Raw genomic sequence first — 18222 nt, 5'->3', positions numbered from 1 at the left:
TTTCCCTACCTTTGCACTCGCTGGAGTTGGAATTGTAATTTTTACCCCTACGCTATCCAACACTTTCCCTACTGTTGCACTCGCTGGAGTTGGAATAGTCAGTTTTTTTTTTTGTCCTCATTTGCCTTCCCTTTCAATAGAAGGAATACCAACCACCTTGCACGACTTAAAGACGTGATTTGGTTTACCTGTGGCAGAGATGTCCCAAAACAAGAAAGAGGGTATCTTTAACTCCATCTAGGTATTTTTCAACCTGTAGGACCAAATCGATTCTAAGCTGGCCCTGGTCCCGGAGCGTTGATGGCATAATCATCGGACCCGGGGGAAAAAAAAAACCCGGGTTCACCTCCAGTTAATTAAAAGATCCCAAAAAGCCAAATTCCGTTTGCTAGCTGTTCTTTTAAGGTCCATTTTAGAAGTTTCATATAAAGATGAAAGCCACCTAGAATGCAATGGGGGAGCTTTTTCCATCCACTGTATACAAATCTGTCTTCTGGTCAATAATATTGCGTAGAAAAGGAAAGATTTCGCCTTGCCCTTGATATTGTCATCTATCCCAAAAATTACTAGTGGAAGAGTTATTGAGAGAGATATATGTAGAATAGAGTTCAAGGTGTTCTTCACGTCTTCCCGAAATTTCGACAGATCTGGGCAATCTAAAAACATGTGTATGTCATTTACACCTACCATGTTACATTTATTGCATTTTTTATCTGGTAGGAATTTAGACAGTTTTAATGGAGTTATGTATGCCCGATGAATTGAGAATAAATGGTTACGTCTTAACCATGCGGGTTTTACCGTTTTGTACAACAAGCCACAGGATTGTTGCCATTTCTCATCACATGGGATGTTAATCGTTGTTCCCCATAACTTATCTGGTAGTTTAAACTCCCCATCGATTTCTTCTAGTATTTTCCAGTACCATGTGGCTACTTCTTTCCCTCCAGTGGGTCGCTCAACCAGCATTTGTTCTAATATGCTAGTTTTCCCCATGTTGGTATCTATGCGGCTCTGTGATCTCACCCAACTATCCAATTGAATATATTTGAATCTCGATAATCCTGTTCCCACAAGCTCCTGTAAAACGTTCCAGGATATTAATTTCCCATCTACAACCAGTTGGCCCCACCTAATAACTCCAGCTTGTTTTATGTTATTTCAGAGGCTGTCTTTCAAAAATAGTGGAAAGCCGGGTGAGTCCCATATTGGGGAATATGTGGAATAGTTTGACAGACCTATTTTGTTCCTTATATTATTCCAATTTTTAGCCCATGATTGTACCCTTTTAAGTTTGATTTTTTTGAAAAATTTGTGACTTCCAAATTTAAACATGAAACCCTCTGGTTTTAAATTTGCCCCCAATAACATTGCTTTATACAAGGAGTTAGGAGTAAGATTAGATGGTGTTTTTAATAACATCCTTGAGTGTGACATCTGGAAGGCCCATGAATAGTATAACAGATCTGGGAGCGCCGGAATAGTAATTTTTACCCCTACGCTATCCAACGCTTTCCTTACTGTTGCATTCTTTGGAGTGGGAATAGTAATTTTTACCCCTACGCTATCCAACGCTTTCCCTACTGTTGCACTCGCTGGAGTGGGAATAGTAATTTTTACCCCTACGCTATCCAACGCTTTCCCTACTGTTGCACTCCCTGGAGTTGGAATAGTAATTTTTACCCCTACGCTATCCAACACTTTCCCTACTGTTGCACTCGCTGGAGTTGGAATAGTAATTTTTACCCCTACACTATCCAACGCTTTCCTTACTGTTGCATTCTTTGGAGTGGGAATAGTAATTTTTACCCCTACGCTATCCAACGCTTTCCCAACTGTTGCAATCTTTGGAGTGGGAATAGTAATTTTAAACCCTACACTATCCAACGCTTTCCCTACTGTTGCAATCTTTGGAGTGGGAATAGTAATTTTAAACCCTACACTATCCAACGCTTTCCCTACTGTTGCACTCTTTGGAGTGGGAATAATAATTTTTATCCCTACGCTATCCAACGCTTTCCCAACTATTGCTCTCACTGGAGTGGGAATAGTAAATTTAAACCTCTCGCTTTCCAACGGAAAAAATATTGTATATGTTTTGTTAATAATATGTATATATAGATATATATATATATATATATTTAAAAATATATATATATTTTTTTTAAGTTACAATAATTATTTATTAATGTTAAGTTTATTTAAGTATTTTTAGTATGTTTTAATTAATTATATTTATTATTATAGTACTTTAAAATTACTTTTAAAATATTTTAAAAAATCGATATTTTGACTGTCTATATTTTTTCCTATCGATATTTTGGAGTCAATATTTTTGTACTTACCTGTTTGTAGATAGGAAGTCGGTATTTTGACATTCTATATTTTTACCTCAATATTTTTGTAAGTCGATATTTTGACTGTCGATATTATGTCAGTGATCCGCGTGACAAGATCAGGGGCTGGGTGTGACGGAAGGGCGGTTCCATTGTATGATAGTGGTATCCCCTTGTCCCGGTTCCCTTTCCCCGAGCACTACCCCTCCTTGCACTTGTAAATAGTTGCTATTCACGGGTTGTTGCTCGATTCCTCACTCCCTTCCCATACGTCTGAACAGTGGAGAACGCTGATCTAACGAGGTGCTCTCTTTTGTTTATTTGTTCTGGGAGCCAAGAGCCAAGACGGACCCTGACGACCGGAAGCCCCGATGAAGCCCAGACGGCTATCGGAGGACAGATACCACCAAGCCCCGGAGTAGGAGGACCACCAGAAGCCGCTCCCGGCGTAGGACTGTCCATACTAGAAAGACGTGTACGGACTACCTTTTTGCTGCAATACAACCTTCCTTAACCAAGACACGTCTTTTGCCCATTAATCCTGTGCCCCGTACGCCAGCGCCCGTTACAGGTATGCTCAGACGTGAGTCCCTTGCTCACTTTGCCACTGGATTCAAGCAAGCCGGGCTGAAGACGGCTGAAATGCCAGAAACCGGTCCCCGGAAGCTTGTTTCCGGTCCAGGGAAGGCATGGCTTGGCAGTTCGGGCTGGACTGTTCCCATGAGGCACAGGGTCAGACTGGTTTGCATATGGCCATGTCTGAACTGGGGTGGTACAGTGGGCTAAAGAACGGTGATGGATTAAACCCAGATCTGTTGACTGGGTGAGAGTGTTTGTTTGGTTCAGATGCTCCGTCCATCACCACCCCCTTTTGCAACCCAGCACCAGCTCTGCCCCGGTGACCCAATCAATGTCCTCACTATCGGATTTTAGCTCTCTGCCTGACAGTGAGTCGGACACGGAGCTAAGCAGAAATGATCCTCGCTTGGGGTTTACCAGGTTTTCTCTGGCACAGGAGGTGGACTGCCAGGCGAGATACCCTACGCCCCAGGAGACCCAACTCGAACGACGCAAAAGACACAATCAAAAGCGCCGACAACGCCGCAAAGCCGGCAATAACCACAAAACCCAAGATGGGAAACTTCACCAACAGGAGATGGAACAACAAGAAATAAATATGTCTCACATCAATGATAATCATGGCACGGCTGATCCATCTGTGCTCAATCTCACCAACACTGCTCTCAACACAGCTGAATTAAGAACTGTTTCGATGGGATTTACATTTAGTCCAGCCAGTAACTTTAATTATGCAAAGACCAGGATTGATCTTTACAAATACATCCGCAAATTAAAGTTACAGAAATACTTCATATGCAACAAATTCCAGCCCAAATCTATCGTGACATCTACTACTGACACATTACCAGGATTGAATGTTAATGGTTTAGAGCTGATGCAGGATTTAGAAGCTCTTCGAAATGAAATCCCTAACTCTGGCATAGTGGAAGAACACTTGGTTTTAAACACCCCAGGCAATACCAAATTCAAGCCTAAATCCACTTTTACCCCACTTATGTTGCATGATAACATCGATATCTTTCATGAACTTTCCATCACTGGAATTAAGAAACTCTATGCAACCACCCTACGTTAAAAGCGAAAATATTCAGCACAAAACAGCTGCTACTTCAAGTTGATCAAGAAACTATAGGCGGACAACAATATCATAATCCGCCGATCAGATAAAGGGGGTAATGTTGTTTTATGGCCACGTTCTCTTTACATGGAGGAAGCCTATCAACAGTTGAATGACGTGCAATGCTATAAACGTTGTGATTCTGTCACTGTTAGAAATGAGAAACCTAAGGAGTTAGGCCCTTGAGGACAGGTGGATGGACTGGACCCTATTTATACTGAGAAAAACACAAAATTGCATATCCACCTACATTTATATTCGAAATTGAAAAAGGTCGAAAACACTGTTTGTCCAGATCAACCCGGTATTTTTATTTATACCACTTATTTATATTTATTTTATAATTTTTCAAAAAAAAGTTTACTTCAGCAAAAGAAGACACATATATATCCACATATTTACAAAAATTTACACAAGTGTACAGTCATATTTACAAACAAATAAACGACATTTAAATGTAGGTGGATAGGCAATTTTGTGTTTTTGTCACTGTTAGAAAAGCACAAACAGAATTTTACTCTCAATTGTTGGCTTGGAGAAGCTCTGGACTGCTGAGTCAAGATGAACTTAAGTTCCTCAAAAATGAGCATCCAGTAACTCCTGTGTTCTATCTCATTCCCAAAGTCCACATGAATTCTGTTAAACCTCCAGGCAGACCCATCATATCTGCGCGCAGTGGTCTTTTGGAAAATACCACCGTGTATATTGACGCTTTTCTTCAGGAACATGTCAAGGCCCTGCCATCCTATGTACAGGACTCTGGTGACTTTTTGAGGAAACTAGAGGGTGTGGCATGGGACTCTGAATACTGGTTGATCACTCTAGATGTTTCATCTTTATATACCAGTATCCACCATCTTGACGGTTTGAGGGCAATTCAATATTATTTGGGGAGAAGGCCTATCCAAATGTTTGACCATAACAAGATGGTGTTAGCAATGATTTCCTACTGTTTGCACAACAATTTCTTCATGTGCAGTAACCATCATTTTCAGCAGATCAGGGGCGTGGCCATGGGGGCCTGCTTTTATCCCAGTTATGCCTGTTTGCATATGGGCTACTGGGAGGAGCAGGTCCTCTATGGCATACACCACGAGATCTTTGTTGAACACGTGGTGCAATGGTACCGATATATTGATGATATATTTTTGATATGGCGCGGTACTGAACAGCAGGCTGTGGATTTCATTGAATTGATTAACATCAACACACTCAATCTTGTTTTCACTTCCAACATATGTCAGGATCATGTCTTTTTTTTAGATGTTGAAATAGTGGCCAAAAATAACAAACTGGAAACACGGCTTTACAGGAAACCTACTGCAGGCAATACAGTGCTGCACGCTCATAGTCATCATCCGGCACATCTGTTACGCAGTATCCCCTATGGGGAGATGCTGCGGATCAGGCGGATTTGCAGCACTGATCCTGAATGCCATCTAGCACAGGAAGCGAGCAAAGCACGTTTTCTAGCTCGAGGGTACACTGCCACAATCATTGACAGAGCAATTAAAAAGGCTAATCTTGTCCCCTGGAAAGATGCCCTGCTATATAAAAACACCAGTAGCAGCTCCTGACACAACCACCCAGCCAGCTAGACTTATTCTAACATACAACAGGCAGCACCAAGCTATCCGTAAGATCCTCAACAAAAATTGGAGTTTGATGCGCAATGACCCTGTCATTGGGGTTCGGATGGCAGCAAAACCTAAAATTACTTTCAGGAAAGCACGCTCTATGAGCGATGCATTAGTTAAGTCTAGCCCAGAAGTTGGCAGTAACACAACCTGGTTGCAAGCGAGTAAGGGCTTTAGAAAATGCTCTACTTGTAAAGCTTGTAGGCATGAGGTTACTAAGACCGAGTACAAGATTCCTTTCTGCGATACCCCAACCGTTATCACAAACCAGCTGACTTGTAAGACTGATTTTGCTGTGTACCTGCTGGAGTGTCCGTGTGGCCTGCAATATGTTGGTAGTATCAAGTTGCAGGTCCACAAACGGATATTCCAGTACATCAGGGCAATCAATGTCAGCGATGCTTTTTATCCAGTGACACGCCATTTTAAAGAACATCATGCGAATAAGAGTGAGCTGTTAAAGTATTTTGTTATAGATTGTTTTTCCCCTCAGACGGGGGGGGAAACCGTGAAGCCCTCTTACGTGCACTGGAGACACATTGCATTGTGGAGCTAGACTGCAAGACCCCTTTGGGTCTTAATTCCAGTGAGGACTTCTATACTTGTCTCTAGGATTGATCCATAATATAGGAGCACCATTGCGAACAGTAGTAACGTGTAATTTACCAATGTATTTGGACCATCTGACATTGGGCATAGCAATGGTGTTACCTTACTCCTCCCTCTATCACATTGTTTTTAAACTGCTTTTCTACACTATTTATTTAATAAAATTTTCCGTTTTCTATTCTCCTTTTAAATATTTTTGCACATTTTGCACAAATCACTGGTTTGCACTTAGTTACCGGAGGGGCACAGCTGCTTCAACTCCTTAGACTTATGGCTTAGTGCAGTGAACAACTACCCACTTGAGTTCCATTCTGTTTTAGCTCCATTTGCATATTTGCATATATTTTGCACAATCATGAGATGGATTGTTATGAATTTTTTCAATCTGTTTTTCTATTTGTCATTTGTAGGATGTACTTTTCAACCAAATTTGTTTTTATTTACAAGGTGTTTTTTAGTATACCCGTTAAAGCTTATTTGCTGCTTTTAAATGACTTTTAGAGTGTGCTCTCTTACTTACATCTATTAGGTTTTAATTATTTTTGCAAAACCTGTAAGTAGTATTTTTTCTGTGCCCATTCCACTGGTTATAGTGACAACCAATTGTGTGTTAGGTTTCTTGAACGTTGCACTTTAAAAGCAGTATGTTTCTCATTGAGCGTCATGTGACCAAGGCCTCTGAGAAGGATGAAACGCGTCATGCGGGCAGGCTGCTGTAAAATTGAATAAAAAACCACTCACCTGCACCTTTTGGGTCAGCTCTCGTTTGTTCCTGTGGAGTCCCGGGTACGGGGGGATTGCAGGAGCAGAAGAACGAACTTCTTGGCATATATATACATATATTGAAAACCAACATATGGTTAGATAATTGGGAATGTTTTCATGTATTGCATTGCTCACTCAAAGATGGTGGTGCAATTCGACATAAATGGTGTAGTCCCTTGTTGGTTGCTACTACATTTGCAAAGCTTTATCAGTAGTCACGAGTCAAGTGTCATTGACACTGACGAAGGCTAAACGCTAAAACGCGTTTGTTGTTTGCATAATAAAATATCGTTGAAACTGACATCACCGGAGTGCGGCTTTCCTACTTTCTAACGAGAGGAGATTGAGCGTGATATATATATATATATATATATATATATACCGCACTGTACCTTTTACATCCCCACAAAAAGATTCCATGCCCTCTTATGTCTGTCACCTGCCAAACAGAGTGAACTATAGAGCTGTGCATTACAAACACACATGCACCAAGCACACACGCTACTCATGCAGCCACTCTATGTAGAATTCAACAGGACATGCTAGAGGGATAATAACACATACATCCAACAGAGCACCAGTCCGCCCTACAGTGCACCCAAGAGTGCTTGCTCTCCAGATTCACCAAGCACAGAGCATTCAACATTCTGACCGCTTATCTCTCAGATGGAAACACAGCTCTCCTCCAGGCCTCTTTACCACAAAAATCAGAGCCCAACAGCATTGAACATAAACCTACCATCTAACTGGAGACAGTGGTACAAAAGGGGGTGGTGATGGACGGAGCATCTGAACCAATCAAACACTCACACCCAGTCAAAAGATCTAGGTTTGATCCATCACTGTTCTTTAGCCCACTCTGCCACCCCAGTTCAGACATGGCTATATGCAAATCAGTCTGACCCTGTGCCTCATGGGAACAGTCCAGCCCGAACTGCCAAGCCATGCCTTCCCTGGACCGGAAACAAGCTTCCGAGGACCGGTTTCTGGCATTCCAGCCGTCTTCAGCCCGGCTTGCTTGAATCCAGTGGCAAAGTGAGCAAGGGACTCACGTCTGAGCATACCCTGCCACACTTATGGCGGCCAAAGCGGTACAAAAGGGGGTGGTGATGGACGGAGCATCTGAACCAATCAAACACTCACACCCAGTCAAAAGATCTGGGTTTGATCCATCACTGTTCTTTAGCCCACTCTGCCACCCCAGTGGAGTGCAAAAAAACGATGGATTTAGGCCCAGATCCTTGTACTGGGGTGAATGTATGCCATTGTTCTACATTCTGTCCATCAACTGTGTTTTTTGCAATTTTCACCCCGAGTGGGCTGGGTATGCTCAGACGTGAGTCCCAGGCTCTCCACACCACTGGAGTCAAGCTATCCAGGCTGATGAAGGCTGATAGCCAGAAACCGGTCCTTGGATGCTTGATTCCGGTCTGGGAAAGACATGGCTTGGTAGTTCGGACTGGACTGTTCCCATGAGGCACAGGGTCAGAGCTGATTTGCATATAGCCAGTGTCTAACCCAGGGTGGTGTGGAGTGCAAAAAAACGATGGATTTAGGCCCAGATCCTTGTACTGGGGTGAATGTATGCCATTGTTCTACATTCTGTCCATCAACTGTGTTTTTTGCAATTTTCACCCCGAGTGGGCTGGGTATGCTCAGACGTGAGTCCCAGGCTCTCCACACCACTGGGGTCAAGCTATCCAGGCTGATGAAGGCTGATAGCCAGAAACCGGTCCTTGGATGCTTGATTCCGGTCTGGGAAAGACATGGCTTGGTAGTTCGGACTGGACTGTTCCCATGAGGCACAGGGTCAGAGCTGATTTGCATATAGCCAGTGTCTAACCCAGGGTGGTGTGGAGTGCAAAAAAACGATGGATTTAGGCCCAGATCCTTGTACTGGGGTGAATGTATGACATTGTTCTACATTCTGTCCATCAACTGTGTTTTTTGCAATTTTCACCCCGAGTGGGCTGGGTTTGCTCAGACGTGAGTCCCAGGCTCTCCACACCACTGGAGTCAAGCTATCCAGGCTGATGAAGGCTGATAGCCAGAAACCGGTCCTTGGATGCTTGATTCCGGTCTGGGAAAGACATGGCTTGGTAGTTCGGACTGGACTGTTCCCATGAGGCACAGGGTCAGAGCTGATTTGCATATAGCCAGTGTCTAACCCAGGGTGGTGTGGAGTGCAAAAAAACGATGGATTTAGGCCCAGATCCTTGTACTGGGGTGAATGTATGACATTGTTCTACATTCTGTCCATCAACTGTGTTTTTTGCAATTTTCACCCCGAGTGGGCTGGGTATGCTCAGACGTGAGTCCCTGGCTCTCCACACCACTGGAGTCAAGCTATCCAGGCTGATGAAGGCTGATAGCCAGAAACCGGTCCTTGGATGCTTGATTCCGGTCTGGGAAAGACATGGCTTGGTAGTTCGGACTGGACTGTTCCCATGAGGCACAGGGTCAGAGCTGATTTGCATATAGCCAGTGTCTAACCCAGGGTGGTGTGGAGTGCAAAAAAACGATGGATTTAGGCCAAGATCCTTGTACTGGGGTGAATGTATGACATTGTTCTACATTCTGTCCATCAACTGTGTTTTTTGCAATCTAACTGGAGACAGGCAATAATGCAGTAGCCAGAAAACAGCAAAAATATCACTCACACTCCGGACTGGGATGGAAACCCAGGAATCATATATTGATGCATCCTGATATCCGACATTTCTATAAGGTATTATTAATAGCATACTGAGCACTATACAAATGCCAATAATATAAACTAGTGTGCTGTGCCAGTGTCCCCGAAGGCAAAGCATCCTCCTGGTGTTAACACCCAGATCTTCGCAGTCCCGGATCAGCATACTGTTTCCACCAATGAGTACAGACCTTGGTACTGAAACAAATGTCCCTATGGGTTGGCTACATCCAGCGGTGGGCTACTCAAGTGAGCATGGGTTAGACTCCACAGGAACATTAGAACATCCATTTTGGTGGAACCAGGCCCACCATAACCTTCCAGAAAAGGTATGCAGTGACACAACATAAACATCCATACAGGAAAATATACATGCATACTGGTTTTATTGGCCACCACCCATATGCGACATTGGATAGTGGGAGAAGCGACTACTACCCAATAGCTCCCTTGGGTTAATACTCGTAGTTGGCAACCAAGGCTGAACTGATGCTATGGGTGTGAACAATGTTCTTGTGGGCAGAACAGAACAGCGATTTGGGTGTACAGCAAGGGAAACTAACCCTACCCATACCTTTCAAGGAAATTGCCCAGAAGGACTTAAACCAGAACTAGTATACCACCAGGACTAGGGTTCATCACCATCCTAGAACTTGTCAGTGGACTTCCTGTGTTTAGGTCCACCTAAGACATGTGTTGCTCTATACTGACCTAGCGTACCCGCCCACTTACATTCCTCCACATTCTGAAGCACTGTCCTTAATATCTAATTTGGTCATTTTGTGTAGTGGGGAACGATGCCACACCAGGAGCTCTGACACCATCTAACATATCTCACTTCTACCTTTGGCTCACTGGCAGCCATGCTCTGTTCGCACAGTCCATCAAGGGACCTGTCCGTCGCGAGGGGAAATCTACAATAATACTGTCCCCATCAGGGTGTTGAGTGTGCTGCTTCCGAAGTGGGCCTACTGGAGCATGTACACAGGTCATTCACTCTTAAATAATTTCATTCAGGCCAGTAACTTTGTGGCAGCTCTCAAAAGAACGCTCATACTACTGATATGGACCCGTACACCCGCAATTATGTATTATTCATGGTATTTTTCTACTTTACATTCACCAGTGTACCTTTTGCATACATCTTAGCCTCTATTGGAGACACCATTGCCTCATCATGGGATGTCAGTAGGTCTCTTTCACAATCACTGATGTTTCTTTTGCACACACACACACATGCCTCTGTTGCATTCATCATTGTCTGTTTTGGATACACTGCTGTCTTTTGGTGGGTACATACTAGGCTCTCGTAGGGTACATGTCATGCTCTAGTAGGTATATGCTAGCCTCTTGTAGGCACTTGATGACCTTGTTTTCTGTTTCGTTTCACAGTAACGAATCAGTTCATACATCAGACATGCGCCCGGAGCGATGTGATCCATGGATACGAAAGAGAGCCCAGCAACCCAGTGAGCGGCCTGGCATACTGCGGGCAACTACCCCTAGCAAGAGAGCAAGTGCACCAAGTAGGAGAGCAAACACTCCCAGCAAAAGGCCAAATACAGCGGGCTCCCTGACTTCCCAGCACAGTGTGAGGCACACACAGAGAAAAGGTGCCATGTTTACAAGGTAAGACCGAGACAGCGGAGGTCACTTTCAACAAGGCCAATTAGTTATTTCCATATGGGGCACTGGGTTTCATTATTCCTTCAGGGCGTATGGTGACCTCCGCTTCAGGGGGGCAGTGGTGTCTACCCTCCTCCATGTCAATTGGGTTCTTCTATGATGTAAGGCACTAATGAATCTCCAGCCAATGGGATAAGGAAGTCCTACCATAGGAGAAATTATGAATCTTTCAACCAGCGGCAAATAAAGGGTACTCCCTCGACCAAATCATTGGTATTCCTTCCTCTGGTGAAATAGGGAAGTCCACCCTTTGAGGGGTATAGTCGGTGGCCTCCTCGCCGAGTGGGAAGTGAGGAACTACCTCCATGATGGACAGTGGCAAACATTCCTCCACTGGAGAATATTGAGTTCATACTTGAGTGTTAGAGATTGATTACCACTGATACCTCCAGGCAATGGTGTACAGATATCTTGTTCTTCCTCAGGTCTCTATTTGTGGAAGATCTAGATATTCTTGTGATGTCTGCAGAGGATGGAGACATCTACATCTGGGAATTTGATGATTCCATCACAGGATCTGACTCTGACCATACACATAACCAGGACAAGAAGAAGGTGAGAAGCCTGCAGGTTTGCTGGCATTAAAAGAGGTATGGTTGACTGTAGTACAGATGAGACGCTTGCAGATATTGAGTTGACCATTCTGCCAGGGAGTAATGTGGAGTTGCTGGCAGGCAGTGAGATTGACTTGCTGGTAGTGAGCATTTTAGACTTATGCTGTTCCTTAGTTTTGTATAGCACAATGTTCACCGTTTTCTAATGCCATTTGGTGATGTTGTAAATTAGTAGCCGGGTGATAGCTTTGTCCAAACTGAGGGGGTGCTCCTTTGGGAGACTAGGTGTTGTATCCCTGATCCTCAACTCATGTCTGTGTGTTTGTGCCTTTAATTCAGTTTCCCTCTGAACCCAAGAGTATTGCTCCTGATAGGAATTATGTGTTTTTCTTACAGCTATTCTTGAGGCCTTGCCTTCCTGCTGTGTGATAATTTCCCTCCTGAGGCGGAAGCCGGGAGGTTGTTGTGTCGCTCTTCTTTGTGTATTTTAAATCGTAATTCTTGCTTGATTTAATAAGCTTTTTAAACCTTGTTACCATCCCCCCCCATTCCCTCGCTACCTGGGCCACTCTCAGCCGTGTGCAGTCGCTTAGTCGTCCGGTCCCGGGCAGGCGAAGCTACATAGCGGCCATATTGGGTGGGTGGAAGCGCTGTGACGCGGTCTAGTTGAAGCATAAAAGGGGATGGACATGTCTCCGCGCAGCGGACGCGACCAGCGGACGTGCCGGACCTGTGCCGGAGTCGTGCCATAGTCCTGCCTGTCTGCGCCGGGGGCCGGAACGGCTGGACCCATAGACACCTATGGGCAGGTCAGCCCCCTTTACACCTTACGGATGCTACTTTCACTTAAACCTCCTGGAAAAACCTGCCACCACATGCTTACCCCCGAAATGCTTCTAGATTCTCCCAGGTGTCAGTGCCTTGGGAGAGGTATCTGCTCCCCCCCCTCGTCCCTCGCCACAAACGATCGGGGTTAGGTAATCACGAGCTTCCCCCGCAGACTAAGGATGCGGGGTTCCTTATCAATGCCTGGTCCTTGGTCAAAAATAACTTTGCCTTCAGAGACTTTATCTCTGATAGAAGCCCCGCCTGGACATTTGTCACTGAGACCTGTGCCTCTGAGTCCTCTGGGCCGGAACTCCTGAATGCTATCCCAGATGGATACTCCCTGGCCAGAATGGATAGGGTGGGTCGGAGGGGAGGTGGATTGGGAATCTTGCATAGAACCTCTATAAAATGCCACATCAAACATTTGCCTTCAGCCTCCTTTCAGGCTATGTATTTTGCCCTCAACCCCGCCCCCACGTTCTCCTTTGCGGGAATCTTGATTTACAGGCCTCCGGGCCCCAGGGCCAGCTTTAGCCTTGACCTTCTAAAAATGCTGGAACCCTATATAGATAGGCCAAATCTAACTATCCTGGGGGATTTCAATTTTAATTTGGAGAATGACACTTCCACAGATTCTATCCACCTGTTGGACTCCATGGCCTCTTGTGGGTTAACACAAAGAGTTATGGGGCCTATTCATTCTGATGGACACACGTTGGACGGTGTTTTCTCCAATGACCCCAGATTAAGGATAGGGATCCCCCTTCCTCTGTCCTGGTCAGACCAAATGGCCGTCCCTTTTGATTTTTTTACCCCTCATTTCTCCGCTGCGCTGGGAGATCCTAGCAGATGGGAATTAAAGAGAAACCTCCGGGGGATAAATAATGAAACTCTAGCCCCACTACTGTCCTGCTCCATGACCTCTTCACCTAAAGGCTCCGACACGGCGGCTCTGGACCTTCACAATGCCATCTCTAAGTCCGTCGATACTCTGGCCCCGCTTAAGCAGCACTATTCCGCAAGGAAACGCCCCACAGCACCCTGGTATTCAGACACCCTTAGATTACACAGGCAGGGCTGTAGGAAGCAGGAGAGGCTTTGGAAGCTCCACCTCGACTCCCTTGAAAAAGATAATCACAAAAGACTTCTCAAGGAGTATAAAACCGCGGTGTTGGCGGCAAAGAAATCCCACTTTACCAAAATCACCACCTCACTTAGCTCCCCTCGGGAACTATTCAAAATCGTGGATTCCCTGTGTGCCCTTCAATCTCCCGACCCCATTGTTGCCTCACAGGATCTCTGCGACCAAATTTCCACCTTTTTCCATGTGAAAATTATGGATATTCACTCAGGTCTAGAAGCCCTCAACCATGATCTAGGGCCCCCCTCCGTCATGGTGGCACCCTCTGTAGAAATGATTTCCGTTAGACCTCAGGGTTGCTACTTTACCAACTTTCCCTTGTTAACCTTAGAACAACTTAATTCGCACTTGGATGCCCTTAAGTCGGGATCGCCTCTTGACCACTGCCCTCTTAAAATTTTTAAAGAGTGCAGAGACGTCCTACTCCCTTCCTTCCTGGAGGTCATCAATCGGGCAATCCACGAGGGTGTCTAACCGGAGCTATGGAAATTAGCCATTGTCAAACCTCTTCTTAAGAAACCCACGCTAGACCCAGGGACCCTCAAGAATTTTCGCCCTATTTCCTTGCTCCCTGCTCCTGCGAAAATGTTAGAAGCCCACTTAAACACCCATCTGAGCGCTTTCTTAGAACACGCCAGCCTTCTTGACCCATCCCAACACGGTTTTCGGAAGGCACACAGCACCGAGTCCACCCTCACAGTTGTCACCAACAACATACGTGCTAAGGTCAACAGTGGCCAGACTACTCTGCTGGTCCTGCTCGACCTCACAGCCTCCTTTGACACCCTGTCCCCTTCCATCTTGGCCATGCGTCTTGGGGAGATAGAAGTGGAGGGACCCGCGCTTAGCCTTTTAACATCTTTTCTGGCTCAACGCAAACAGAGGGTTAACTATCTTTCCCCCATCAAGCCTGTGCAGTGTGGGGTCCCTCAGGGCTCGTCCCTGAGCCCCACACTCTTTAATATTTATGTAACACCATTGGCCATGTTGGTCAGATCCTTTGGTCTGAAACTCGTATCTTACGCTGACGACACCCAGATCATGGTCTCCATTTCGCAAACCACTGACATCACTGCCCTTAATTTTAGAGCCTGCATGGAAGCAGTTGCGAATTGGATGGTGAGAAATTACCTTAAGCTAAACGGGGACAAAACAGAGGTGCTCATTTTCGGAGGCAAGAAGGAGACCTGGTCTATTTACTGGTGGCCTTCTGCTCTAGGTGCCTGCCCCATGCCCTCTCAGTCTGCCCAGAATCTGGGTGTAATCTTTGACTCTTCGCTTTCCTTTAATAAACAGGTTAGCAGGACTGCCTCAACCTGCTGTGGGGTTCTGCGAATCCTAAAGAAAATCGCTCACTATCTGTCGATCGAAGCCCGTAAACAGGTCACAGTGGCCCTCATAACCTCAAGATTAGATTATTGTAATGTACTCTATCTAGGAATTAATAAGCAACTTGTCCAGCGTCTCCAGATTATACAAAACGCGGACGCAAGGTTCGTTGTTGACGCTCCGAGGCGTTCATCAGGCTCCTCCATCAGGAAAAATTTGCACTGGCTCCCCATGCAAGCAAGGATTGAATTCAAGGACTTGTGCCTTACTCACCGTGCCCTGCATGGACTTGGGGCAGAAGATATTAGTTCTCTTGTGTCCCGTCATATCCCCGGCAGGGCCCTGCGCTCAGCGAATAAAAATCTCCTTGCCGTTCCCAGAAGTGCTAAAGCAAGGTGGGCCGGGAGGGCCTTTTCCTCCCTCGTTCCAAGGATTTGGAACTCCCTTCCAGTGGAGCTCAAGGCTCAATCCTCCTATCTCCTTTTCCGGAAAGCCCTGAAGACCTGGCTCTTCAGTGAATTCTATTTCTAGTCGGCATGCCTCCTCCCCCTCCACACAGATTTTTCCATCCTCCGCGCCTTGACGCCTACAGGCTAAGTTGCGCTATACAAGGCTCTTATCATCATCATCATCATTGCCTATGTTTGCGTGTTCTCACATGAGTTCTCTATCCTACCTACTATTAACTTCCACTTGTGGATTATCACAATGGATATCTCCACGGGGAGCTGGTCTTACAGCTTATCACTTGTTTTAAATTCATGGAAAAGAAGGATACATGGTATGCATTCACTTTGATTGTTCAGTGTCTTCAATTCTTTAATTTGACTGTCAGTGAGTCGGTCTCTCCAATGGTCCCGCTGCAGGTGTCATATAGGCCTACCCTCCCTCAACTGCTTTATGTATAGCATGGTGTGCTTGGTGAGGCCTGGTGTGGCGTAGTGTACTGTGGTGGGGTACTTGAGGTGAGCTGTTATGTTTGTTTTATGGGCTAGTGTGATGTCAATTATGATATGTGTGGTTTGATGTATAATATGAGGTGGTCTTGGATGATATGTGGTGATATGGACTTAAATGGTGTGTTTTGAAGTATCGTGAGATACTGTTGTCACTTTGTGATGTATGTATTGTATTGTGCCCGTGTGTTGGTGGTGAAAGGAGTGGTCTGGTGCTAAGTAGGCCTATGAGCTATTCAGTGCGTAGGAGTAAGGTGTGGTATACTTTGGTATGAAGCTGTGTTGTGTGGTATGGTAATACAGCATGTGATATGATGTAATGTATGGCATATTTACAGATGAGTTGGGTTTGTGGCATACAGTATGGTATCAAGTGTGGAAGGGTGGTCTGTGGCACTCTTGGGTTTTGTGAGGTGTGATATCCGAATGAGGATTCTGGGTGTGAGGTGGAAATACATGGTGGTGTGTGGTCATTACATGAAGTGGCAATAGGCACTTAGATTGTATGGAATTGAGAGAGCGCAAACTGATATAAATATATGAGTACATCACACTTACCTATAGAGAGCATAATTCATGAAGAGAAATGCCATGAGTGCTAATAGTATCTGAAATTATATTCTAAATGTATAGCTAATATAGAGATTTAAGTAGAAGTGGAACTAATACAGAAAGGTGTGACATTATATGATTTTATTAGACGTGATTATTTTGAATCTATGTCGTGTAGCTGTTAACATATAAGATGGTCTGTGGTAAAACGCAGAACGTGGTAGGCCTCAGGGCCAGAGCTGGAGCTAAAAGGGAAGGTGTTTCTTTTCACGACACAGATTGTTTAACGTTTTTGGTCATTGCATTAATGGGCCATGATTTAGAGTAATGTTTTCTAAATAATAGAATAAGAGTTTTAACATGCTTTAATTAAATGAAGGAATTGAATGCTATAATCATAATGTGAAATATTGTAGGCCTGAAATGTTTTAGCATTGATTTACACGTACATGTCTGGGCTGAGAAATGTTGCAAGCCTTTTTAGAAGTCTATGAGAGTTGGGTTCTTGGCGGCAGATATCTGTCTGCAACAGGAAAGGGGGGATCCAATTATAAGTGAATGAATAGAGGCCTGTTCAGTAGACGGCCCAGACATGGAGGAGGGTTCTGGAATGTTTAAGGGGTATCAGCGGGCCGGAGAAGAGACTGAGAAGCAAGGTCAACTCTAACGTCTGAGGCCCAATACAAAGCATCATGGAAAAAGCCTGAAGTTGCACCACGTGAGAGGCGTTTCGCAAGGGGCGTCTCAAATGTTGTTGACTGTTTTGTATTAGGGACAGCACCCCTGGGTGGAGTTAGAGCAGAGACCTGAGGACCCTTTAGAGAGCGGATGGGTAGGCAGTGAGGGGTCATGACTGGAGAACTTTAGGTTTTCACCAAGAGACTTAGAGTGGGTGACTTCCCTTGGGGGTCATTCATTGCTGACACCTTTGTTAGGTTGGGATTTGGTTAAGTAGGGATACCATCTAGAACAGGGTAGGGACGCCTAACCTGTGTTTGTTTTCCTCCAACCTAAATGAAGGAGAGATATGCGTCTATGCTGATAGCTTTGCTATTTTTAGAACTTGTGTTAGTGATTTCTGTTGCTCGTCTGAGGGCTTTTCGAGAGCACATGTATGTAATTGGACCTGTGTACCTCGTGAATCTCATTCTGAGATGCTTGTATTTGCAGCTCATTATATCTTTACAATAAACTTTTGAAACCTAGAAGTTGTCCGTGATCTTTGAGAGTAGAGTCCTTTCTTGGGTGAACTAATTTGCAGATAGGTGTACTGTTTCCTTCCAAGACAGGCAATAAAGGTTCAGTCGACCAGATCGAGGTTTGGATCAATAGATATAAGGTATCGATCAAAATCTCGCCCCTTCAGTTGGTAGCAGAGGATGGTTGCCTTCTTGAGGACGGTGACCTAGGCCAGGTTAGCTTACCCCAAGGCCCCTAG

General features: G+C 44.9%; 1 protein-coding gene across 1 annotated transcript in view; it reads left to right on the top strand.

Annotated features, from left to right (window-relative positions):
- Positions 1 to 18222, top strand: part of LOC144768800 (uncharacterized) — a 322884-nt gene that overhangs the window by 254908 nt on the left and 49754 nt on the right. The window contains exons 10-11 of the mRNA XM_078652745.1: positions 11131 to 11367; positions 11850 to 11979. Of these exons, the coding sequence (XP_078508871.1) occupies positions 11131 to 11367; positions 11850 to 11979 (367 nt within the window). The remainder of the gene's footprint in view (positions 1 to 11130; positions 11368 to 11849; positions 11980 to 18222) is intronic.

The sequence above is a fragment of the Lissotriton helveticus genome, chromosome 7 (assembly GCF_964261635.1).
Source record: "Lissotriton helveticus chromosome 7, aLisHel1.1, whole genome shotgun sequence".
NCBI classification, from domain to species: Eukaryota; Metazoa; Chordata; class Amphibia; order Caudata; family Salamandridae; genus Lissotriton; species Lissotriton helveticus.
This window is presented reverse-complemented; position numbering and strand designations above follow the sequence as displayed.